The sequence below is a fragment of the Brassica napus genome, chromosome A2 (assembly GCF_020379485.1).
Source record: "Brassica napus cultivar Da-Ae chromosome A2, Da-Ae, whole genome shotgun sequence".
In the NCBI taxonomy this organism is placed as follows: Eukaryota; Viridiplantae; Streptophyta; class Magnoliopsida; order Brassicales; family Brassicaceae; genus Brassica; species Brassica napus.
Window position 1 is genome coordinate 27,581,568 of NC_063435.1, and position 26,031 is coordinate 27,607,598.

General features: G+C 36.2%; 5 protein-coding genes and 1 long non-coding RNA gene across 8 annotated transcripts; 5 read left to right on the forward strand and 1 right to left on the reverse strand.

Annotated features, from left to right (window-relative positions):
- Nucleotides 1-407: 407 nt before the first annotated feature.
- LOC106382657 (small RNA degrading nuclease 5-like) lies at nt 408-3,917 on the forward strand. 2 transcript variants are annotated; one of them, XM_013822695.3, is made up of 13 exons: nt 408-663; nt 755-805; nt 878-943; nt 1,108-1,247; nt 1,348-1,442; nt 1,526-1,645; nt 1,748-1,818; nt 1,897-1,956; nt 2,038-2,093; nt 2,175-2,235; nt 2,321-2,588; nt 3,072-3,549; nt 3,647-3,917. In XM_013822695.3, exons 1-13 carry the CDS (start codon nt 553-555, stop codon nt 3,771-3,773), a joined length of 1,704 nt encoding a protein of 567 aa, XP_013678149.1. In that variant the 5' UTR covers nt 408-552; the 3' UTR covers nt 3,774-3,917. The 2 variants fall into 2 exon arrangements, with proteins under 2 accessions (XP_013678149.1, XP_013678150.1); XM_013822696.3 differs by having other exon boundaries at nt 1,108-1,241.
- An 808-nt stretch (nt 3,918-4,725) lies between these two features.
- LOC106382653 (protein tesmin/TSO1-like CXC 7) lies at nt 4,726-7,081 on the forward strand. The gene is made up of 8 exons (XM_013822690.3): nt 4,726-5,107; nt 5,340-5,423; nt 5,517-5,676; nt 5,789-6,064; nt 6,169-6,257; nt 6,328-6,422; nt 6,509-6,748; nt 6,829-7,081. Exons 1-8 carry the CDS (start codon nt 4,839-4,841, stop codon nt 6,918-6,920), a joined length of 1,305 nt encoding a protein of 434 aa, XP_013678144.1. The 5' UTR covers nt 4,726-4,838; the 3' UTR covers nt 6,921-7,081.
- Nucleotides 7,082-8,140: 1,059 nt separating this feature from the next.
- Nucleotides 8,141-14,901, forward strand: LOC106382654 (putative hydrolase YtaP). Of its 2 annotated transcripts, XM_013822691.3 has the most exons (14): nt 8,143-8,395; nt 8,468-8,599; nt 8,733-8,803; nt 8,898-8,978; nt 9,059-9,187; nt 9,271-9,357; nt 13,310-13,363; nt 13,628-13,718; nt 13,809-13,879; nt 14,030-14,099; nt 14,170-14,222; nt 14,290-14,383; nt 14,465-14,562; nt 14,649-14,901. In XM_013822691.3, the coding sequence occupies exons 1-14, from the start codon at nt 8,317-8,319 to the stop codon at nt 14,754-14,756; spliced, it is 1,218 nt and encodes a 405-aa protein (XP_013678145.3). In that variant the 5' UTR covers nt 8,143-8,316; the 3' UTR covers nt 14,757-14,901. The 2 variants fall into 2 exon arrangements, with proteins under 2 accessions (XP_013678146.3, XP_013678145.3); XM_013822692.3 differs by lacking the exon at nt 8,468-8,599 and having other exon boundaries at nt 8,141-8,395.
- Nucleotides 14,840-15,913, reverse strand: LOC111207631. Its single transcript, XR_002659873.2, has 3 exons — nt 15,203-15,913; nt 15,044-15,115; nt 14,840-14,973 (listed from the first exon to the last, which is right to left on the reverse strand). It is a non-coding gene; the product is annotated as an uncharacterized LOC111207631 (long non-coding RNA).
- Nucleotides 15,914-19,661: 3,748 nt separating this feature from the next.
- On the forward strand, nt 19,662-22,535 carry LOC106382655 (putative esterase YitV). The gene is made up of 14 exons (XM_048746269.1): nt 19,662-19,912; nt 19,996-20,127; nt 20,239-20,309; nt 20,391-20,471; nt 20,569-20,697; nt 20,784-20,870; nt 20,964-21,017; nt 21,244-21,334; nt 21,430-21,500; nt 21,655-21,724; nt 21,801-21,853; nt 21,930-22,023; nt 22,108-22,199; nt 22,293-22,535. The coding sequence occupies exons 1-14, from the start codon at nt 19,834-19,836 to the stop codon at nt 22,398-22,400; spliced, it is 1,212 nt and encodes a 403-aa protein (XP_048602226.1). The 5' UTR covers nt 19,662-19,833; the 3' UTR covers nt 22,401-22,535.
- A 999-nt stretch (nt 22,536-23,534) lies between these two features.
- On the forward strand, nt 23,535-25,800 carry LOC106382652 (rhomboid-like protein 11, chloroplastic). Its single transcript, XM_013822689.3, has 7 exons — nt 23,535-23,806; nt 24,074-24,198; nt 24,266-24,351; nt 24,886-24,926; nt 25,008-25,174; nt 25,240-25,302; nt 25,394-25,800. Exons 1-7 carry the CDS (start codon nt 23,572-23,574, stop codon nt 25,577-25,579), a joined length of 903 nt encoding a protein of 300 aa, XP_013678143.1. The 5' UTR covers nt 23,535-23,571; the 3' UTR covers nt 25,580-25,800.
- Nucleotides 25,801-26,031: the final 231 nt, after the last annotated feature.

The window sequence follows — 26,031 nt, forward strand, 5'->3', positions numbered from 1 at the left end:
AATAAGAAATAACGCACAAGAAATTACTATGATCTTATTATATAAACTGGCATGAATAAAAGTCTAAGTATGTTACTTTGTTAAGTTTTTATTATTTATCAACATCATTCATTATGGAGATTTGAATCTATATAATAATATCAGCCATATTAGGCAAACCACTAGACTAATATCCATGTTCTAATTGTCGGGTGAAATTCAAAAAAAAATTAAAATAAACAAATACTTGTTAAACTAATAAAATTTTCTATTTTTGAATTAAAATTTTAATAATTTGATTAAAAATCGAGTTCAAAATGTTATGATATCGCTTAGTAATTTATATTAAAAAAAATTACAGTAGTAAAAATATATGTTTTTTTAAACAAGGGTGGTTATTAAGAAAATAAAGGTTAATTCGGTATTTTACGAACCGACCAATGTTATAAACTTATAACCCTTCAAGATTGGACCGGCGGCTGTTAGAAAGTGCGCGTCCACGGTGTCAGGCGACGAACGGAAGTGCTTTGTGTCAATCTCTCTCGGTGATTTCTCGTAGCCACGTGTCAAAAGATGTCGTCTTTGAAGCGGAAGCGCGACGCCGTGGAAGATAATCTTGATGGTGGAGAAAGCGCCGAGGGTAGTGATAAGAGCAACGGTTTCTTCGATATATACGGACCTCAAGTAACCACCTTTCCCTTAAAGCTTCTTCTTAGATGATTTTGATTGATTGGTTTATATTTGTATTGAAGTTTAATGCTCAAAATTAATGCAGGCAAAACCAGAACTCGTTTTCAACACTCCGGACATAACATTGAACTTACAAGTTAGGTTTCCCAAATGTCATAACTATTCTGATATAGAACTGTTTGGACTAATGAGAATGTAATTTGAACAGGATGTTCAGGGACTTGTGACATGGGTTCTTGGAGAAGGCTACATGCCCTCGTGGGTATTCATCAAGGTATGAATCCAAAACAAAAAAGATTGAAACTTGTTGTTGTGTATGTGTTGATGATTGAACTTGGAACTGGCTTTTTTTTTTGTATGTGTCATTACTCATATGTTGCCTTTATATATATTTTTGTGTAAGTATTAAGTGATATTTGAAGAATATGGTTTTTGCAGAATAAGCCTCTAATTCCAAAGGTTGTCTTGCTCTACCTCCCTGGATTGGATGCAGCTTTGTACTTATCACAGTCTAAAGAACTTGCTAGGTTGAAATCATGTTGTGGCAATCCTATACCGCTTTTAGCTTTGAGGTTGGTGTAAGTTTTGGTTCTTTCTCTTTTTTCTTATTGCTTATTTGAATACTATTGTCTTGGTTAATTTTTGGTGTATAACATCTTTTGATTTTTCTTCTTTTAGCTGTGCAGTTGATGAGATGAAGACAATCGATACAATACTTACTTGCAGGGGTAAGAAGAAGAAAACCACTACTGGTCTAGTGGAATCTAAGCCAGGTAGTTAAAATCTTGTAAACTAGATCTTATAACAAACCTTCTCCTGATGTAAGGCCCTAACAAGATAACTTTTTTGCTTGTAGAAGCATGTAATCTGACGGGGCAGTCCTTCGTTGAGCTCACAAAAGATATACCATTCCCAGTTGCATACTACACTCTAAGTAGAAAGGAAATGGAACAAAACGGATATAAATTTGAGACAGGTAGGAGTTCTTCTAGCTATTGAAGATTAACACCTTAGTCATGTTTAAGCTGTTAACCTTTTGCCTCTGTGTCATTTCGTTTGATAATTTTTTGTCATGCAGAGTTTATTGCTACACTTCCTGCACCATCAGGATCATGTCCTCATGAAATTTTGGCTCTTGATTGCGAGATGGTAAGCAACTATGTTCTCTAGCCTTTTGTGATGATGCTTTGTGAGCTAATCATTTCTTCTCTTTATGTTTCACTCTAGTGTATTACAAAGGATGGATTTGAATTGACAAGAGTGACACTGGTTGATATAGAAGGACAGGTGTCTTCTTCTTCTTCCTTACTGTTTTCAAGTTTGTTAGATCTCTTCTTTTTCTGTTACTAAGTTTCCATGGTGGTGCAGGTTCTACTCGATAAGTTAGTCAAGCCAACAAATCTTATTACTGATTACAATACAAGGTAAGCCCTTGTGATATGCTCGGTCTGGTTTGGTTTGGTGTACAAAGTTATAAATATAATAGTATTGGTATTGGTTTGCAGGTATAGCGGAATAACAGCTGAGATGATGGAGGGAGTTACAACAACTATTAGAGACATTCAGGTTCCACAAGATCCTTTTAACTTTTTATTTACATACTTGTAATGGTCTCTAGTATGATAATATCAGAGCCGTTTGCTATGTTCAGGAAGAGTTCTTAAAGCTGGTTTATAAAGAGACAGTACTAGTAGGACACTCTTTGGAGAATGACTTGGTTTCTCTGAAGATCTCTCATAACCTGGTGATTGACACTGCAGTACTATACAAGCATCCACGGGGTGGTTCTTATAAAACCAAACTTCGGATTCTAGCGAAAAAGTTCCTAGCTAGAGAGATACAGATGTCTGAATCAGGACATGACAGTGTCGAGGATGCAAAGGCAGCCATGGATTTGGCATTAATGAAGATAAAATATGGTAAGAGATTCCTATTCTCAACGTTAATTAGGCGTTTTATAGGAGATTATTGATTAGGCGGGTGCCTATACCGATATTTTGAACGTCTATACCGACTTTTAGACCATCTACAATGCTACACTAAAATTTACTCTATATTTCACTCTAAAATAGAGTAACTCTATTATAGAGTTGAATTTGCTCCAATGGTTCACTCTATAATAGAGTTACTCTATAATAGAGTAACATATAGAGTAATCTTGTTTTTTTACTCCAAATATAGAGTGAAAAAATAAGATTACTCTATATTTCACTCTATTATAGAGTAACTCTATTATAGAGTGAACCATTGGAGCAAATTCAACTCTATAATAGAGTTACTCTATTTTAGAGTGAAATATAGAGTAAATTTTAGTGTTGCATTGGAGATGCCCTTAGAACACTGTTTAAATCTTTCTTCTTATTTATCCTATGAAGTGATTTACCTTCTTGGCTTCCTCTTAGGACCTGACTTCGGTTCACCACCGGAGATGATAAGAAAGAGACTCCTCAACGTTTTGAATGAGAGCGGGAAAGCCACTTCTATTGTCGACAACATCAACATCGTGAAACGATATGCTTCCGACTCATCAAATGCAATTCCAGTATCTCATGATGACGAAGCACTTTCAAAGGCCATGAAAGAGGTAAAGAACAAGCGGTCACAGTTCGTTTGGACACAGTTCTCGGAACTAAACACACATTTCCAGAGCAGAGCGGATGATCCAGAGAAACTAAACCCAAGACTAGCAAAAATGATCTCATTACTGACATGTAGCCATGATTCAGCCCCTGAGAAACATCCCATGAGCAAAGTTTCAGCTGAAACGAAAGAGATATTAAAGAAAATGGATGAAAGAGTGCATGCCCTTCACGCTGCATTACCACCAAACGCAATGTTTATAGTTTGCACCGGACATGGAGACACAGCCATTGTACACAGGTTTGTTATCACTCAGTTTCAATATCTTTTAAGCTTTTTTAAAGAAACAGCTAATCTGATTATGTTTCCTATACTGTCTGTTTCTTGTGTGATGAAGAGTGAGGAAGATGCTGAGAGACGAGAAGAGTGAGATTGGGTTTAGCCGTGAGAAAACTGTCAAGGTTCTTGAAGAGCTTCAAGCGCAAGCTGAAGTAGCTCTCTGTTTTGTAGGTATCAAGCAATGAAAGCGTATAACACGGACTCTAATTTTTTTGCATTGTATACTTTATATGAGTAACCAGTATACATACTCGTTACCTTCAGTTCTCGGTATTGGTTTATTATATAACTTTGTATGCCTTTCATATACCGATTTACATTTCCATAGTGATGATAGGTTTGGTAAGAACCCAAGATTTAAACCAAATCCGAACCGGGAAACTCGAATCCATAACAAATCCAACTGGACAAATACCGAATAGATCTTGTACATAGGTATTATCTAAATCAGAACGGTTATCCAAAAAACCAATATATTCAAATTAGTATTTGAAATAAATATTTTAAGCTAAATACTTCATTTCATATTTTTTTGCATTTTATAGTAACCAGTATACATACTCATTACCTTCAGTTCTCGGTATAACTTTTTGATTGTATTGGTTTATTTTATAACTTTGTATGCCTTTCATATACCGATTTACATTTTCATAGTGATGATAGAGGTTTGGTACTAAGAACCCAAGATTTAAACCAAATCTGAACCGAAGAAAACTTGAATCCAAAACAAATCTGAACCGAAAAATCCGAATCCATAACAAATCCAAACTGTAAAAATACCGAATAGTTTTTGTACATAGATATTATCTAAATCATAACGGTTACCCGAAAAACTAAAATATTCAAATTAGTATTTGAAATAAATATGTTAAGCTAAATACTTCATTTCATATTTTATTGTGTTATGATATCTAAAAGTACTCAAATTTGAATTATAATCAGCCGAATCCAACTTGAACACACACAATTTGAACATGTTTAGGTGGTTAAACCCAAAAACCCGGAAATTTGATCTGAACCCGAACCGGTACTCGAGTTGAGCAACAGGAAAACTCTCTGTTTCACTCGGAAGGTCTCTCATTAGTGTGATGCTGATCTGACGATCGTAACCGTTGATAAAACTCCTCTTCATCTCAGCCGTTAAATTCGATTCTCAAAATCCATAAAGCCTCAAATTTTTTTTCAAAAGATCTCTCAAGAGACGAAGAAACAAAACGAAGACGACGAGCTCCATCACACTCCGCTGTACAATGGAGAAGACCGATCACGATTCGGGTTCTAACCGTAACCATTCGCCGCGCCAATCAGATTCCTCCGTCCCCGCGGCTGCTACGGACGCGAAGATGGAATCTTCAAACGAAAGTGCGATCAAACAGTCCGATCCTGTACTCGATTCGCAAGATCGGAGAGAAGAAGAAGAGTTGCCTTCTCGTCCTCAGACGCCGCCGTCAGGTTCCGAGAAGCAGCCATCAGCGACGCAAGACGCCACGCCGCCACAGACACTTCCGGTTCATTATCGGTTTGTCACGAATCTTTGATTAGTTTCATCGGTTTAAGTAAATATTAAAATTGACCAAATTGGTTTAGCATAAACCGTGTATTATTCAACCGGTTCATCTTTATATAAATAAACAGAGTAACAGACTCTGTAACTGAATAACAGAACGTGGGAGATTGTTAGTTGGAGTTAGTTAGAGTTTAGTGTTCAAAAAAAAAAAAAGTTAGTTAGAGTTTTTGATTTGTTTATGCAGCAATCAAGAAGCTGAGTCCAATGATGATGTTACTCCGAGTGAGCAGAGGCGTTGCAAGTGTAAAGCTTCAAGATGCTTGAGGCTGTAAGTACTCAATATTCTCCATGTCTTTGTGGTTAATGTGTGGCCGTTATAAATAGAGTTAGTGACTTGAAGGTTGATGTAATCTTTGTATAGGTATTGTGAATGCTTTGCGTCTGGATCGTATTGCAATGGATGCCACTGCTTGAAGTGTCAGAACACTTTGGAGAATGAGGCTGAAAGACAGGAAGCTATCAAGGCTACCTTGGAGCGTAATCCGGGTGCTTTCAAGCCCAAGATTGGTGCTAGTCCTCAGGTTTTGTTGTCATCTAAAAAAGGCTTTTAACTTTATACTTTGGCTACAACTTAGTTAGGAGCTGGGACACCACATGCATTTGAACGGAATCAATTGGTATAAACTTGTTTAGGAGGATGTGAGGCAACTCGTGACTCTGGGAAAGCACAGCAGAGGGTGCAACTGCAAGAGATCAGGATGCCTTAAGAAGTACTGCGAGTGTTACCAGGCCAATGTCCGGTGCTCAGAGAACTGTAGATGTCGAGATTGCAAGAACTTTGAAGGAAGCGATGAGCTCGACATGTCTGGTTATCTGGACCTTCTTCAAGCAAGAAAGATCAAGGCAGCTTCACATTCAGTAGCAGATAGAGGTTCATCTGCGGTTCCACCCCTTGTCCAAGACCAGACGGTAAACCCCTTTGTGTTTGATGTGATGATTCTCATGCTCTTTAGCTTCACTTTGTGCGTTTAATGCATAGTTTCTTTGTGTGTGTGTTTTCTTGTTCAAACTAGGTGAATTACGTTGTAAGGGATGGTGACACTTCTTTATTCACAGTCCCTAACAACAGAGTGGTACCAGGATCTACCGCACCTACTTACAGGTTAGTGATATCAAATTCGAAACTAGAGTGATACCATCTTAAGGTTTTGTCTGGTTGTTGACTTGTATAGGTCCTCACAGTCAGATACTAACCAGCTGCGCCATGCCAAAGAGCTATGCTCACTTTTGGTCTCAAAATCGGTGGAGGTAGCAAATAAAATGTCAGGTACAGACAAAAAGAAGAAAGCCGAGAAAAAGACTCTTCACTTGATTCAGCTGAGAGAGATGCTAATGTGATGAATGACTCTCCAGATTGTGTCCTTGACGCTGGTAGAATGGACGAGAAACCTATGTCTCCAGCAACACGCGCATTGATGTGTGATGAAGAACCTGTGACCATATCAGAGAAAGAGACATCAGCGAGAGTGAGAACAAGCCAAGAGAAAGAAGACACAGGCACAAGCTCGGAGGTTTACGCAGAACAAGAAAAGCAGATCTTGTTAAGCTTCAAGGACCATCTTATGCAGCTCTTAAACCGTGGGAGCATAAATGGTAAAGCTGATATTTTTTCTTTGAGAGATCATATCCTTTGTGCATAAATTTAGAGCGAGGAGATGTGTTTGATTTTGCAGGAACAAACATCCAAAAGGCCAACACAGATCCGAGTAGAAAGGAACCAGAGGATGAAGAGCAAAGCCATGGAGACTCAAGTTTGGGTTCGTAGGGGACTTCTGTGACAAAAATTTAGCATCTAACTCTTTTGTTGTACCATATGATCATGTGACATTGTTCTAAAAGTTGTATAGGAAGATCAGACTAGTTCTTTCTGGTCAAATATAAACTCTTCTTTTAGCTACTGATTAGTAAGAAATTCAATTCATTTGATTGTCAATACAATACAATACATGTGTATTTCACAAAGCCAGCACGAAAACACCTCAAAAAAATTTAGTGGTTTGTGTAGGTTTTATAAAAGAGTGGTTGAAAACTCTTTTACGTTCGGTATGAGCAACATATACCATGTTTTGGAGGTTAATGCTTTTTTGAACTCACCACATACACTAGTCCCAAAAATCTGATTTGTCTTATACAACAATGGACATGCACCAGTAGAAATAGTAGTGTATTCATCTTGTCATCGTCTATACAAAAGCAGAAATATTTTCTTTTTTACAAGAAAGAGAATAAAAAAAGAGAGATATGATATATGATTTCCTTATGTCGACAATTTTACCCTACTAACATTATCACAGATAATCATAAAAATGTGTTGGGGGTAAAGTACGGGCGATATATCTAGAATTAAACAATAATAAATATTAAAAATGGTTTTTGGAATTAAGAATATAAATCAAGAAAATGTTTAATATATATATTTTGAAACCTTAAAGAGAAATTTCATATGATAATCATTTTTAAGTTTTTATCACAAAAATAGACACCAATGAAGAAAATGATCAAAATAAGTTTTATTAAATGGTAAAAATGACCAAAATATATATTTTTACCGTAAGGTTAACTAATTTAGACTTAGTGTTTAGAGTTAAGGGATGAAGTTTTAGAGATAGAGTTTCAAATAAAATAAAAATTAAATTTTTCAAAAAAAAAAAAATATTTTGGTCATTTTCTTTCTTAAGAGCTATTTTTGTGACAAAAATTAAAAAAAGACTATTTGAGAAAATTGTCTAACATTAAAACATCACTACTTATTTTTGTTAATTAAGACATCACTAGTTATTTTTGTTATTTAAAAATAAACATTATTAATTATTTACTTAACCATTACAAAACAAAATGTAGAGTATAAATATTTTAAATATATAAAAAGAGAAAATTTTATATTAAAATTTTAAAATATCATATAAATTAATATATTTTTGAAACGTTAAATAAATAAAAAGAAGAAAGATGATGTATAAAATAAAATGGCTTAACTAACAGAAACAAAACGTTGACTAAAACACGTAGATAAAAGCCATAACCAACAATAAGTCAATAAGCACTTAAGCAGGTAGGTAGCAAATTGGTCGGCACTGAACGTGCTACGTGCATCCTAGCCACACTAACATAACAAAAACAGAACATCCAAATCTGTTTCCTCGGAACGATCACCGGACTACATGGAAACGTTGACTAACGAAACCAATGAGCTCAGATCGGAGTTTCTCCACATTCTTCCATGTCAACGATTATCCAAAGGTTTCAATATCTTCTCTTTTAATATTTGTATCTTTCCTCATTACTCATCTCTGTAGATTTTATTTCTTGCAGTTCTTGTAAAGAACTGTCTATTATTTCTTCTTGTTTCCAATCTCCTAATCACCGGAGCTATGGAAACACACGAAGCTGTAGACTTTCGATCTGAGTTTCTCCGAGTTCTTCTTAGTCGACGATTAGGCCAATGTTCATTTAATGATTTTATTATTAAGAAACCTTCTTTTTAAAAAATTTCTCTTCATAACCACAGATTAAAGGATTAACTTCCTTAATTAACTTCTAAAACTTGATTAAATATTTGGGAACCGTATGCATCCAGTTCCATTGGTAGCTGAGTGTTCAAAGCCAGTGGCCAATCCTATCTTTCAAAGTGCTATTCCATCTACAGCAGTGAGATATTATTATTCTTGAATCTTTTTTTTGCTTACATATATTTAATATTTATAAAAAGAAAACTCATTATCTTCATTACCAAACCAACCAGGCACTAGAGTCTTGTCCAAAGGAACATATTGATAACTTTAAAGAGATGCTTAAAGAGGAAAATATTCATTTACACACTGAGGTAATTTATTTATTACACACCCCTTTCTCTTTCTGATAATTTTTCTGTGTCCTAAGATGTTGTTTCTGTAATGGAACAAGGCTGGAGAGCAAGGACGATTGCCTTTGCTTATTTTAAGCTTGAAGAAGAAGAGTGAAGAAAGAAGACCAGCTGTTGTGTTTATGCATGGCACAAGCGCAAACAAAGAATGGTTAAGGCCATGGCTTGAAGTAAAATCAATAACATTTTAACTTGTACTTTTGATTTCTTATATATTGAAAGTTGAAACAAGTTGCTTGGTTTGCTTCTTAAGGCATATGCTTCACGGGGATATGTAGCCATTGGGTTAGACTCTCGCTACCATGGGGAACGAGCTGACTCCAAAACTGCTTATCAAGATGTAAAGTCATTCTTTATCATGCATTAACGATGGATGTTTTATTAGTCTACTAAGTTCTGACATGGTGGTTTTGGTGTAAATCTCTTTTTTTTTTTGAAGAATGTTAAATTTATTCAAACAAAAAAGGCCTTTTTACAAACTAATGCAGCTTGATTCTAGAGTTTTTGTTTTGTGAAAACCATAAAAATAAAGCTTAATTCTATGCCCGTGAATCAAACCAATTTGCCATTGCTTGGGTTAGATACTTCCCTCCTTTTCCACGCAATGAGCTTATTCTGTTTCTGACCTGCTTGTCTACAAACTTGATGATGTTCCTTAGATCTTGATGAGGTGATCCATGTCTTCGTCCATTTCTTTCAATCCAAATTGTGTGAACAAGAGCTTGAAAGACATATCTCAGCAAAAATTGGTTTGTAGTCGACAGTACGTTTGCAGATACTAGTTCTAGTACCCTACTCCACTCATAAGTGTATCTCGGACCCAACAGTTTCTTCGTCAAATTCCTCCATATCTCTTCAGAGTAATGACAACCAAAGAAGAGGTGATCTCGTGTTTCCACTGCAGAGTTGCAGAAGACGCACAAAGCATTTGCCTGTGCATTCCATTGGAGTAGCCTGTCTCCCGTAGCCAAGCGATTGTGTGCTGCAATCCAACCAAGAACAGAATACTTGGGAGTTGCCCCTGAGAACCACACTCCTTTGTACCATGAGATAGTTGGGTGCTGCATACGTGTGAGATGCCAAGTCTGGTTTGTATGGAACTCTGGTTTATAAATATCCCCATTACCTCTCCAAAGTTTCACATCGTCTTCATCAAGAAGGCCCTGTGTCCTCAGTTTCCTTATCTCTATATCAATAGCGATCAGGTGTTCAGAACGGTGACGACGGCTACGATAGTGCTGGACTACGTACTCTACTGTTGCATTGAGGCCTATACCGAGAGCTACACATCCTCCTGCACCGGTGATGTCGAAGATTCTCCCTAATGGAGACCAATCATCAAACCAAAAAGAAGTAGACACTCCACTTCGAATTTCCACCTTTGTGAAAGATCTAGCTAGCTCACGATATTTCAATAATTTTTTCCACATCCAGGAGCCAAGCGAACTCGTTTCCTTAACACTCCAGAATGATCCTTTACGTATCAAGTACCTTTTAATCCACCTAACCCACAGCGTAGTCTGAGACAGTATGCGCCATATGAGTTTAAGACAACACACACGGTTCGTTTCAGTGAGCGATCTCAGCCCTAACCCTCCCTCCTCCTTAGGCTTGCAGACATTTTCCCATGAGATTTTCGCTTTCTTTGAGCTCATAGCTGGGCCCGACCATAAGAAAGCTGAGCAGAGCTGGTCAATCTCCTTAATACATTGTTTCGGTAATCTATAGACTGACATCCAGAAGTTGGTGAGACTATATATTACTGACCCAATGAGTTGTAGACGTCCCGCAAAAGAGAGTTGTCTAGCAGTCCATGTTGTTATGCGCTTCTTGATCCTCTCTATCAACGGAGAGTAGTCTGTTGAGTTCATACGCTTCGTGAGCAGTGGAAGCCCAAGATATCTGACTGGTAGTGTGCCCACCTCGAACGGGAACTGAGCAAGAATATCTTCCCTCTCATCGCAGACCCCTGCTAGAAATAAAGTAGACTTCTCCAAGCTTATATTTAACCCTGACATAGATGCAAATTCTTTAAAAACCTGTAAGATCCCTTCCACAGAACGTTTGCTCCCATCCGCAAATACCAAGAGATCATCAGCAAAACAGAGATGTGTTAGCTGAATGTCTTGACAGTAAGGATGATAGACAATTCTCTTCTCTACTGCCGCTTTGTTTATTAACTTAGATAGAACTTGCATACATATGACGAAAAGATATGGAGATAGCGAACAGCCTTGGCGAAGACCGCGAGAGCTGTTAAAATATCCTGCTAGTTCCCCATTAACCTGAACTGAGAATGAGGCCAACTCTATGCACTTCTTCACCCATATCACAAATTTTTCTGGAAGCTTGATGGCTGAGAGGATCGACAATAAGAAAGGCCATTGAACCGAATCAAACGCTTTCGATATGTCAATTTTAACAGCGCATCTAGAGGATATATTTGTCTTGTGATAGCATTTCACCAGCTCTGAAGCTAATAGAACGTTCTCCATGAGAAGCCGATCTTTGACAAAGGCTGATTGGTTTGGAGATATGAATTTTGGAAGGATCTTTTTCAACCTGTTGGCCAAGATTTTAGAAAGCACCTTGTACAAGACATTGCAACATGAGATGGGTCTGTAATCTCCCATCCTGATGGCATCATTCTTCTTAGGAATGAGAGCTAGTATCGTGGAGTTAATACCTTTGGGGAGGAAACCTTTGGTGAAAAAAGACTGCACCGCCACAACGAAATCATCTTTGATTATGGGCCAAGCGGATCTGTAGAACTCACATGTGTAGCCATCAGGACCTGGAGACTTGTTAGCTGCCATTGCAAACAAGACTTTTTGTATCTCCTCTGCTGTTACTTCTCCATCAAGCAACCTCATGTCGTTTTCCTCACACTGAAATCCCAATAGATGTCGGAGCTCCTCCTCTGTGGTACCAACATAATCCGCAGGTGTAGTGGAGAGAAACTGAGTGAAGTGATTTACTGCCTCCTCTTTGATCTCTTCTTGACTTTTTGCGACAGATCCATCTTGGCGCTGGATTTCTCTTATAGAGTTTCGGACCTCTCGTACTTTAGCAGCGCGATAGAACTGCGTGTTGTTACCATCACCAATTCCTAGCCAGTGGACTTTTGCCTTTTGACTTTGTATTTTTTCTTCCAGTAATGACAGAAAGTGCCAACGATCAGATGCTTTTTTCTCCTCTTTCATATTTTCCTCAGTGGGGTTCAGCAGAGTATTCTGTTGACACTCACATAGAAACGTCCAAGCCAACTTGGTCTTCTTCTCGATCTCCCCTATGTGCTCCTTACTCAACTTTTTCAACAGAGGTTTCAAAGCTTTCAGCTTCTTCGAAAGCCTAAAGAGCGCTGAAGTAGAATTGAAAATGGGTTCAGTCGTTTTCCAATACTCCTCTACCAGAGGCAGGAACTCTGGGAAATCAACAATCGCATTAATGAACTTGAAAGGTTTACACACTTTCATGCTCCCTTCTTTAACCACTATTCGGCATCTCATGTGATCTGAGCAACCCCCTGCCTCAAAAACACAATAAGACTGAGGAAATAGCTGCATCCATTCGTCATTCATAAGAGTACGATCCAATTTTTTGCATATGAGACCATCATCTCTCTTATTACTCCACGTTAGCTTTGGACCCTGATAAGCCATATCCAAGAGAGAGCAATAGTTAACTGTTGACTGAAAATCCCTCATGCCGTGAGACCTCAGGGATAGATCTTCATTACCCGAATGTTCTTCCTCATCAAGTATCTCGTTAAAATCTCCAAACACCAACCATGGTTTGTTCTTGATCAAAGGGGAATCCCGATGAGATTTCAAGTCCTGCCATAGTTCTTTCCTGTCCTCTATTGTGTTGTAAGCATAGACAAAAGAACAGAAGATTTCTTCAGTCATACCTTCCAACAAGATAGCACAAGTAATTACTTGGCCACTTTTAAAACATGGTGTCACTCTAACCTTCGGACTCCACACTATCCAAATCCTTCCCAGCCTATTATGTTCATAATTGGATAGGAAAGACCAATCTCCAAAAACTGACTCAACAATTTGACTCGCTTTTGCTTCCTTAACCCTCGTTTCCAGCATACATCCAAACTGAAACGATCCTTTTCTGATCCATTCTCGAACTACAGAGTGTTTAATTTTTTTGTTGAAACCTCTGATGTTCCAGAAGAAACCAGACATCATTGAGATTTGCGAGTAGACATTTTGTTCAGGGCAGGAGTGGCCGTCTCCTTTGCCATTTTGTTCAGGGCAGGAGTGTAAATCTCAATGCAGGCTCTTGTATCATCTTGGAAAAATGGAAACACAATGCCATTTATCTTTGATACTGTAAGAATATTACTTCCATTTTAGCTCCATTTTTTTGTTTCCTTTAGAATGTAATAAGACCCATGACCGGTGGAATAGCCTAATCATATATGCTGTCTCCAAAATCTTAAAGAACTAATATACATATAACTTTTATGGTATCAGATTGTAAAAATAGTTATCCAGATTAACAGCAAAATGTTTATAGCCTCTTAAATTTTGGGACCGCCCTGGTAAAACATTATTATTACTGCATCTACTATTGTTGATGTTTTTGTTTTTCAGGTCTGGGATTTGATCAAGCTAGCTGAATATCTTACTCAGAGGGAAGATATAGACCCGAAAAGGATAGGAATCACCGGTATTTCACTAGGAGGTCAGTCATAGAATAAACTGAGTACCAGGATTTGTAGCTTTTGGTATTACTACATTACTGAACTCTCCTCATTGTAAAAATCAAACACAGGGATGCATGCTTGGTTTGCTGCTGCAGTTGACACCCGCTATTCCGTGGCTGCTCCTTTGATCGCTGTTCAGGTGCCAAGTTTTCCTTAGCTAATCTTTTTCTCTTAACCATATACCAATAAGCAACACACTGCAACTACGTGGACTAGACTGATTTGTTTGGATATGCTTTCACATTTAGAAGAGACTTAAAGTTTATAATAAGTTTTGTATGTTGGTCAGGGATTTAGATGGGCAATAGACAATGATGCCTGGCAAGCAAGAGTAAACAGTTTAAAACCTGTATTTGAAGGTCACATTCTGATTAAACATAGATATGAATTAAAGATTATAGTCCCTCTGATATTCTTTAACGCTTTCAGAAGCCAGGATTGATATGGGAAAGAGTGAAATCGACAAAGACGTGGTAGAAAAGGTAAAAAAGCATGATGGTGACTATAATTTCGGATTGTGACTCCAATGATTGGTCTGTAATGAAAAAGGTGTGGGACAGAATAGCTCCTGGATTAGCCTCTCAGTTTGATGCGCCCTACTCGGTACCAGTCACTGCTCCACGCCCTCTTTACCTCCTTAATGGTGAGCACAGTCTAATCTATGTATGGCTCATTATCTACCAGCGCACAAAGAAAAAACATATACTTAGGATTTAATTTGCAGGCGCTGAGGATCCTCGCTGTCCTCTTGGTGGACTAGTTGTTCCGTTAGAGAGAGCTAAGAAGGCTTATAACAAAACTGCGTCTCCTGAAAACTTCAAGGTACATCACTGATCTAAACCTATAGTTCTAATGCAACCAGATACAATGCTCTAAAAAGTCTTCTGGTGTTTGCTTTGAGAGAGCAGTTCGTAGCAGAAGAGGGAGTTGGACACACAGTGACGAGTTTCATGATCAAAGAATCATCAGACTGGTTTGACAAGTTCCTTAAACAAGGAAACATGACTTCTCATTAAAACTAAGGCACATGACTATATGTAACAGAAAAAATAAAAATGTAAACTAATAAATGCATGTCCATAAGAGACATCTCAAAACTTTGGTTCCAAAGTATATGTATGGTTAAATAAAAGCATGAAATGCATATCAATTTAGTAGACAGGTGAAGGTAGAAGTAGCACAGACAAAATCTTTCATTCAAGTACGGTCCATGTCGTTTATCACACCTTCAAGCTGCACAATGAGAACCAAAAAAAACAGTTGGATTCTTATCATGTTTGTAGGTATGGATGCTTGTGCTTACCTTTTCAATCTGCCGCAAGAAGACATCTCCATACTGTTTTGCGGGTTTTGACTCCACAACATAGATCATGTCCTGCAGTTATTACAACACCTTTTAATTTTAGTCTAAAACCAAAAGTTCCAATGAACTTGAGATATGGAACAAGTAGGAAAAACATACATTGTTGATGTAGAAAGCAATGTCTGCACTGGAGATGATCTTCCCACCAGAACAAAATGAATGAGTCTTGTGCTTGTATGTTAACAATATGGTCCTGCATTTAAATTAGTATGTGTCAAAGGAAAAAGTACATTCGGTGATACTTTTAGGTAGGCCTGCGGTTATTAACCAAACCTGCCAAACCAAACCGAAATGTTAGGTATTCGGTTAAGAGGTTCGGTTCGATTTGGCCATTAACATTTTCAGTTTCCAGTTCGGTTTCCTCACAAAAAAATGTTTTTAACCAAACTATTCCAATCTTACCCAAAATTCTGAACCGAACTAACTAAAATCTGAACTGAATTAACCAAACTTATTGAAATAACCGACTTTAACCGATTTTGTTTTGAATTTTTAACCAATTTAAACTTAAATTTAACTGAATTCAAAAACTTCTGTAGAAATTTTGAAACCGAACTAACCAAATTTAAACTTAAATTTAACTAGCTTTTGGTCTCAAAATCGGTGGATGTAGCAAATAAAATGCCAGGTACATATCATGCCATTAGATATAGAAGATCACTGTTAAGAGAATTCGTAATATGGGGTTTCAGGGGAATATGAGAAAGACTCTTCGATTGATCCAGCTCAGGGAGATGCTAATATGATCAATGACTCTCCAGATTGTGTCCTTGACGCTGGTAAAATGGACTAGAAACCTATGTCTCCAGCTACACGGGCGTTGATGTGTGATGAAGAAAATGTGAACATATCAGAGAAAGATACGTCGGCGAGAGTGAGAACAAGCCAAGAGAAAGAAGACACAGCACAAGCTCGGATGTTTACGCAGAACAAGAAAAGCAGATCTTGTCAAGCTTCAGGGACCACACTACAAGAAAACAGCTAGTTTCCTACGGACGATTTCATCGGAAATCCGTCGGAATAAGCTATTTCCGACCAAATCTCCGACGAAAATAGTCGTCGGTTACAACTTGTCGGAAATAAAAATTTAGTCAAAATTTCTAATGAATTTCCAACGAAATCCGACGGACATATTTCTGACAAATGTCCGACAGATACAATTCCGACAAAACTCCGACGAAATTCCGACGGATAGATTTCCGACGAAATTCCAAAGGACATGTTTCCGACGAAATTTCTGACGGACTTTATAAATTATTTAAAAAAAAACAGATTTTATTTAAATATTGATAATAAATATTTTTTAATTCATGAAATATATATAAAATTTAAAAATTAGAGAAACGTTTTCTTAGATATTTATTTTTTAAAAATATTTATAATAAATATTTCTAATTCTTTATATAGATAATTAAAATTAGAAAAACGTTGTTGTAGTATAATTGTTTTTAAAATCCTTTATAATAAATGTTTTTATAAATTTTTAAAAACATAAAACGGTTTATAAATTGAAAATATTTTTTAAAAAAAAGAGCAAACGTTTTTTTAAATTTTAAAAACTATTTTAATTGAAACCTTTTTCTAATAACTGAAAAATATTTTAATTAAATCTAAAAAAGCACAAAAACATTTTATAGATTGAAACGGATTTTAAAAAGGTGAAAAATGTTTTGATAAATTTTAGAAACCAGAAAACGTTTTATAAATTATAACAAACTTAAAATTTTTTTTATAGAAACTTAAAATGTTTTATAAAAAGCTTAAAACGTTATATAAAATTATAAAAACGTTTTGAAACAATAAAAGATAATAAAAACTTGAAAACATATATATATAACTCCTAAAACAAAACAACAACATATAACTCCTAAAACTATCAATTCTATCCTAAATCTTCAGATTCAAAACTTAAAATCCACAAATCTAACATTCCAACCTAAAAAAAAAATGTAATCTAAAGAGGGGTTTTGATGACTTACATGATTGGGGAAAATATTTGGAGGATTTGGGGTCGGAGTCACAGATTTGTGAGAGATAAAGAGGAGTAAGACCGCAAAAATTGCAGAGGAGAAGAGAAAAAATGAGGAGGAAGAAGAAGGGGCGGTTTATGTATTAAATATAAACTGACGGACAGTTTCCGTCGGAATTCGGTCGGTTCTATTTTAAGCGATTAATCAAATAAATTTCGCGAATTTTCTTTCCGGATAAAGTGAAAAATTCCGACGAAATACCGACGAAAACTGTTCGTCACATATATTTCGTCGGAATTCTGTCGGAATGTTTCTAGAATATCGCCAAAGGAAGCCTCGAGAAACTATGAGTTTCTGCATGTCTTTTGATTGGTCGGGGTTAAAGTCCGTCGGAATTTCGTCGGTATTTTCCGTCAGAATTTGGTCGGAATTTTCGACGGATTTCCGACGGAATTTTGAGAAATAAGAATTTGGGGTTTCAAAACAACAGTCTAAAATGATCACATAGAAATCTTTGATAGTATGTAAATGATTTATAAGAGGTTTAACTAAAATAATTACTTGTTTCATTCGATATTATACAAAATCAAAATCTAGTCTTATATTACCGTAATATGTTTGTATAAGTATATAAGTGTTATTGGAGGATGTTACGAATACGTTGATATGTATACGTAAATAATTTTTTATATAAAAAAACTTTAACGGTGTGAACTAATTTCATATTATAAATTTATATATGTGTTGTTTGGATATTTTAAGTATCAAATTATACATTTATAATAACTTTGCAAATCTAAAATCTGTTTCGTCGGAAATCCGTAGGAAAATTCCGACGATATTCCGACGAAAGTCAAAAACCCGTCGGATTTCCGTCGGAATATTTCGAAGGAATTCCGACAACTTCAAATTCCTATCGAAACTCTAAAACTATAATATTCTGTCGGAATTTGTCGGATATTTCCGACGACTTTACTTTCGTCTCCGACAAAATACCGACGAACATGAAAATATATGTTTCGTCGGAATGTCGTCAAAGAAAACCGACGAAAATATTGTCCGTCGGAATGTCCGTCAGAATGTTGCATGTTTTCTTGTAGTGCCATCTTATGCAGCTCTTAAACCGTGGGAGCATAAATGGTAAGCTGATATTTTTCCTTGAGAGATCATATCCTTTGTGCGGAAATTTAGAGCTAGGAGATGTGTTAAATTAAGACATTGTCCATGTTCGTTTCATGGCCGCTGCGTCTAGGGTCTGCGGCAAGAAAAAGCAATGCGACGGAGACAAAAATAATAGAATCAAAGTTTCGGAAAGTTACCGAGACTCCAAAAGTGAGACGCAGGTGTAACAGAAAGTGGAACGCCGCTGACGCCATTAATTTCAGCGTCTCTTTCACTCATTATTAGTTGCCGCTGCTTCTGGAAAATAGGTTAGCGCTAACCTTCACCGGTGTTGTTTTGACATAATGAAAGGTTAATTTTGGATCGCAGACGCTAGATGCAGCGGTCATTGATTAAGCAGGAACAAACATCCGAAAGGTCAACACAGATCCGAGTAGAAAGGAACCAGTAGATGAAGAGCAAAGCCATCGAGACTCACGTTTGGGTGCTTAGGAAACTTCTGTGACAAAACTTTAGCATCTAACTTTTTGTGACATGATCATGTGACATTGTTCTAATAGTTGTACAGGAAGAATATCAGACTAGTTCCTTCTGGTCAAATATTACTCTTCTTTTTGACTAGCTACTGATTAGTAAGAAATTAAATTTATTTGGGATTTTGTAATACAAATACAATACATGAGCCTTTCACAAAGCCCGCACGAAAACACGTTAACCTCAGACATTTTTATGTGGTTTCCGTGTAGGTTTTATGAAAGAGTGATTGAAAACTCTTTTACGTTCCGAATGAGCAACATATGCCATGTTTGCGTGTAGGTTTTATTAAAAATATCTTAAGAAACTTAAGACATTTTATGTGATTTGCGTGTAGGTTTTCTGCTTTTTGATCTCACCGCATTCAGTTGTGCCAAAAAAAAATTGATTTATCTTATACAACAATGTAGAAATAGTAATGTCTAATGATCATTTTGTCATCCTCTATGACAACAGAAATAGAATAAAAAAAGAGAGATATGATATATATGATTCCTTATGTCGACAATTTTACAAATTAAACATAGGCTTCTCGTCCATTCTAACAGCAGAAAGAGAATAAAAAAGTATTGGGGGTTAAGTACAAAGTATATATCTTAAAAAAATACTAATAAACATTAATTAAAATGTTTTTTAATTAATCATATAAAATAATATAATGTTTAATTTTGAAAAATAAAACATCATTACTTGTTTAATTATTAATTTTGAAAATAAAAGAATTATTAATCATTTATGTAAACATATTTTAGCCAAAACAAAACAAGTAGTGAATACCTTTAAAATATAAAAATTAGTAAATTTTATATTAAAAATAAATATTATATAATTTAAAATATTTTGGGATGTTAAATAATTTCAAAAATGGAAGGAATATGATATATCAAGATAAAATAAAGTGGCTTTGCTAACAAAAACAAAAACAAAAACGATGACTTTTTTTTATTGTGCACCATAACAAAACGATGACTAAAAGACGTAGATAAACCACAACTAGCAATAAGATCTTGAGCAGGTAGCAAATTGTCATCACTGAACATGCATCCCAGCCACTAACATTATAAAACAGAACATCCGTATCTATTTCCTCATAAGTCATAACAGATGGAAACGTTGACTAACGAAACCGATGAGCTCAGATCGGAGTTTCTCCACGTTCTTCCATGTCAAAGATCAGCCAAAGGTTTCTTGATGAAATTTTTAAATACCTTCTCTTAAATATTTTTATATTTTCTCTTTACTCCTCTCAGTAAATTACTTTTGCAGTTCTTGTAAAGAACTGTACATTGTTTCTTCTTGTTTCCAATCTCCTAATCACCGGAGCTATGGAAACTCACGAAGCCGTTCACTTTCGATCTCAGTTTCTCCATGTTCTTCTTAGTCGACGATCAGCCCCAGGTTTGTTTTAATGATCTTATTATTAATATATCAACCTTCTTTTTTTATTCTATTCAGAATTAATCACAGAGTTAAATGAACTGTTATTTTAATCCAAATCTTGGTTAACAGTTCCACTGGTAGCTGAGTGTTCGAAGCCAGTGGCAAATCCTGTGTTTCAAAGTGCTGTTCCATCTTTAGCTGTGAGATATTATTATTGATAACTTTTCTATATTATATAAATATACAAAATGAAAAATTCATTATTTTCATGACCAAACCAGGCAACAGAGTCTTATCCAAAGGAACACATGGATAACTTAAAAAATATGCTTAAAGAGGAAAACATTCATTTGCACACTGAGGTAATATATTTATTAACACTACTCTCTTGTTTCTCTAACAAGTTTCTGATCATTTATTTTATATGTGCTAAGATGTTGTTTTATGTAATGTAACAAGGCTGGAGAGCAAGGAAGATTACCTTTGCTTATTTTAAGCTTGAAGGACAAGAGTGTAGAAAGAAGACCAGCTGTTGTGTTTATGCATGGCTCAGACGCAAACAAAGAATGGTTAAGGCCATTTCTTGAAGTAAAAAGAACGAAAACATCTTAACTTATACTTTTGCTTTCTTCTATATTGAAAGTTGAAAGAACGTTGTTGCTTTGCTTTGTAAGGCATATGCTTCACGGGGATATGTAGCCATTGGTTTAGACTCTCGCTACCATGGGGAACGAGCTCACTCCAAAACTGCCTATCGAGATGTAAATTCATTGTTTATGATTCAATTATCTATTGATCTTTCTGTACATATTTGAGTTCTGACATGGTGGTTTTGGTGTAAATTTCAATTGCAGGCTCTTATATCATCTTGGAAAAATGGAAACACAATGCCTTTTATCTTTGATACTGTAAAAACATTACTTCCACTTAGCTCCATTTTTTTAGTTACATTTTAAATCTATTGGTCCATCTCCAAAGTTTTTAAACACCAATATATATATATATATATAAGTTTATGGTCCTAAATTGTAAAAATAATTGTTAAGATTTACACCAAAATGTTAGTAGCTTCTTAAATCTCGGCGTAAGACATTATTATTGCATCTACTATTGTTGATGTTTTTGTTTTATCAGGTCTGGGATTTGATCAAACTAGCTGAATATCTTACTCAGAGGAAAGATATAGATCCACAAAGAATAGGAATCACCGGTATTTCTCTAGGAGGTCAGCCCCCATAACAACATTGAGTACTAGGATTTGTAGTTGTTTTTCGTATTAAAACCATTACCAAACTCTGCTTATTTTGAAATCATACACAGGGATGCAGGCTTGGTTTGCTGCTGCAGTTGACACACGCTATTCAGTAGCTGTTCCTTTGATCGGTGTTCAGGTGCCAACTTATCCTTAGCTGATCTTTTGTTTCTACTAACCAAATACCGATAAGCAGCACCGCAACTACTTGGACTAAACTGATTTGTATGAGAATGGTTTCCTACTTGAGAAGACTCTTTAAGTTTAAATAATATGTTTTGTATGTTGGTCAGGGATTCAGATGGGCAATAGACAATGATGCGTGGCAAGCAAGAGTCGACAGCTTAAAACCTTTATTTGAAGGTCACATTCTGAATAGACATAGATATGAATTAAGAATTATCAAGTATGAGGATTCTAATTCCTTTTATGCTTTCAGTAGCAAGGATTGATATGGGAAAGAGCGAAATCGACAAAGAAGTGGTCGAGAAGGTAAGAAGCATGACAGTAACTATAAGACTGCGACTCGAATGATTGGTTTGTAACTGTATACATTAAAATGAAACAGGTGTGGGACAGAATAGCTCCTGGCATAGCCTCTCAGTTTGATGCGCCTTACTCGGTACCAGTGATTGCACCACGCCCTCTTTACCTCCTTAACGGTGAGCACAGTGTAGTCTTGTGTATGGCTCATTATTATCTACCAACTTACAAAGATAAACAAATACTTGGAATATCATTTGCAGGCGCTGAGGATCCTCGCTGTCCTCTTGGTGGACTAGTTGTTCCAGTGAAGAGAGCAAAGAAGGCTTATAAGAAAACTCCTGCAAACTTCAAGGTACATCACTGATCTAACCTAATCTTATGGTTCTAATGCAACCAGATACAATGATCTGAAAAGTGTTTTGGTGTTTGGTTTTTGAGAGGGCAGTTCGTAGCAGAAGAGGGAGTTGGACACACAGTGACGAGTTTCATGATCAAAGAATCATCAGATTGGTTTGACAAGTTCCTTAAAAAAGGAAACATGACTTCTCATTAAAACTAAGGCACATGACCATATGTAACAGAAAATATAAAAATGTAAACTAATAAATGCATGTTTGTCCATAAGAGACATCTCAAAACTTTGGTTCTATGTATCGTTAAAATAAAAGTATGAAATTCATATCAATTTAGTAGAGAGGTGAACAGACAAAAATCTTTCATTCCAGCTTGATGCGGTCCATGTAGTTAATCACACCTTCAAGCTGCAACACCAGCTTGATGCGGTCCATGTGAACAGACAAAAAACTTTGGTCCTCTTCTGTTTTGTTCTTCATCTTGGCTCTGTATTGACAAAAGCTGATAGACTCATCCACCATATCCCCACAAGCACTGGTTCGGCAACTGCATGATCATTACTCCGTGCAACACCACCTACAATACAAACACACAACTTCTGATTAACTTCTAATTAGAACAAAAGCTTGTCTGAATCTTAACTAGAACATAAACTTGTCTCAATCTTAATTGACTAACATACATTAAAAGCATCTCAATTTTTAGACTAAGCCTGTGAGACAACATCTAGTTCTATTCAGACCAAACCAAATCAATGTCAATCCAATTGAAACAACACCTGAAACAAGCTGCAGTAGTAATAGTAAGACTAACAATCTCCCTACAATCCAGATTATCTGAAAAAAATCGAATTATATAAATATTTTTAACTTTTTAATTATTTAAATTGTTCAATATTTATCAGAAAATTTTGCTTTTCCTAAAATTTTCTCTTAAAAATCCGGACTATCAATACAATTATCCAACATAACATAAATATCTGAAAGAAAAACTAAAACCCAAGTAGAATAAGAAATGAAACTGATTTTTTTCCAATATTATCTAGCTTTTAATTTTACTATTCCAGTTAAACAAACAAAAACAAGTTAACTGAATCGAAACTGAACAAAATTTCATAAATAACCGAACAGATTCTAAATTTCTAAAATTAAAAAAAATTGAAACTAAATTAACCGAAACGAACCGAAATCTGAAATCCGAAATGCCCAGAGTAACCAGAATGTTTCCACGTCGGATTGCGGATGTGATCCAACCCAACTTCCACTTAACCAGACCGGTTGGTTTGATCGAACCAGAAAAGATGTCTTGCTTGTCCCTTTGTTCATATAAGGTTTCTTCCTCCTCTGAGTTACAATACAACTCACTCGCAAATGTCACAGCTTCACCTTCACCTTCACCGTCTCTCCCTCCCACAGTCTTCCACTCGCTTCACAACACCGCCTTTGCCTTCCTCACATCTCCGCCGTGCAGCTCCGTCGCCGACACCACTCACCACCAAAAGCTTCCCCCTCTCCTCAACTTCCGAGCTCAATTCATCAAAAGCCACAACCTTTCGCCCACCCATCGTCTCAAAATCTCCTATCACTTGCAGGTTCAGCCAATCCGGTGAGCTTCAATCCCTAAAGAGTAGAAAGTTATAACCTTTGAATTTTGGGTTTTTGATATTTCTTTTTTGAGAAAACAAATTATATATTCTTGAACTGAAAAAAAAACTAAACCAAAAATTAAATAGATATTAGAATTTTTAAAATTGAATTTATATACCTAAAAATATTAATTATATCAATTTTCAATATTTCAAGATGATTCTTTAGTTCAGTACAATGGTTCTGTTCTTCTGTTAAGTAGTTAACTGTTGATGTATTTGTTCAGACATAACGCCACAACTTGAGGTTAGTAAAGGAGGAGATCAAAGGAAACCACAGAAGCGAGCCAATGGCATCTTTTGGATCATACTTATCAATCTTGGCGTTTATGTGGCAGATCACTTCTTTCAGGTATTGAACTTTTAAGATATGGTTTATAAGCATAGGCTGTAACATTGTATCTTCTTTATTCAATTAGGTTCGCAGCATCAAATCTCTCTATCTGTACCATAATTTTCCAGCGTGGTACCAGTTTGTGACTGCAACGTTCTGCCATGCTAGCTGGTGAGAACCTCCATGCTTTCTATGATTTTTCAAAATTAAGGAATGTTGAGATTCCATGTCAAAATTTTAAAGGGACTAACACTAATATATAAAGGGATGGGTCTATTCACTTATCGATAATTGAGTTTAAATTTAAAGCTCAAAAAAACTTAACACGGTATCAAAGTCTAGTTTGTTGCACAAGTAGGATGGCTTAAAGTGATTTTATTACAATCCTAAAGTGGAGTTTAAAGATCCTACATTGAAAAGTTTAAATGTATCAACACTAATGTATAAGGGATGGGTCTATTCACTTATCGTCAATTGATTTTAAATTGAAAGCTCAGAAAAACTTAACACGGTATCAAAGTCTAGTTTGTTGCACAAGTAGATGGCTTAAAAATGATTTTATTACAATCCTAAAGTGGAGTTTAAAGTTCCTACATGTAAAGTTTAAATGGATCAACACTAGTATATAAGAGATTTGAGTGGACACTAATATATGATGCTAATCTTCCTGATTGTTCTTGTTCTTTTTGTATATATATATTCTAGGAACCATCTCTCCAGCAATCTTTTTTTCCTCTACATCTTTGGTGAGACTTCAAGATTTTTTCACATAGTTGGATTCAGTTCAGAGCTAATGGAGACTGGGACTTGTTCTTGTGGCTAAACAGGAAAGCTTGTTGAAGAAGAAGAAGGGAACTTCGGTTTGTGGCTGTCGTACTTGTTCACTGGTGTTGGAGCTAACCTGGTTTCTTGGTTAGTTTTGCCGAGAAATGCTGTTTCTGTTGGAGCCTCTGGAGCTGTTTTTGGTTTGTTTGCTATTAGCGTCCTCGTCAAGGTACTATACCTCTCTCTTTAGGTTCTTGTAAATCATCCAGCTGTAACTTTCTTTTTCTATTGTAGATGTCTTGGGATTGGAGGAAGATCCTTGAAGTTCTTATACTGGGTCAGTTCGTTATTGAGAGGGTAAGAGTCTTTCAACATGTAGACATGCATCATCAGTATAGTTACAACTGTTAATGGGATGGTAATGTTTTAAGATCATTGATTCTGATAGGTGATGGAAGCAGCTCAGGCTTCAGCTGGATTATCAGGAACTATATATGGTGGCTATTCTTTGCAGACTGTTAATCACATTGCACATCTCTCTGGTGCCCTTGTTGGTGTTGTGTTGGTTTGGCTACTCAGCAAATTTCCCTCGGAAACTGTGGATCAAGATGTTCAAAGGTCCCCCAAGAAGTGACTGCGAGAATCAGTGTTAACAATGTGGATCAAGAGAGGTTCTGTTAGTACCAATTCTTTTGCAGCAGAGTTATACAACTGAAGGTTTTGCTCTAAATGTGTGGTCTGTAGCTATTGGAAACGGACACTGCAAAATAGATTTTATATGATTATTCTGTTGTAATGTCAAGCTGACCAAACCCTATTCATGAAAAATCAATATGTAGAGTTAAATTACCTCAACGAAGCCTTTGATTAAGGAATTGAATGAAGACCAAATGGTTTGCTTCAACTCTCGTTGTCTTCATATTCTGCACAAACCTCAAACCATCACTCACTCTCCCTTCACTGCAATACCCTCCCACTCGGTTTAGCCGTCTCATTCATAATCATCTTCTCGACCATCACCTTATCCACATGGCCGAGATGTAGTGTTGTCTGTGCCTCCTGTTAATGTTATGTCTTGTATGTTTT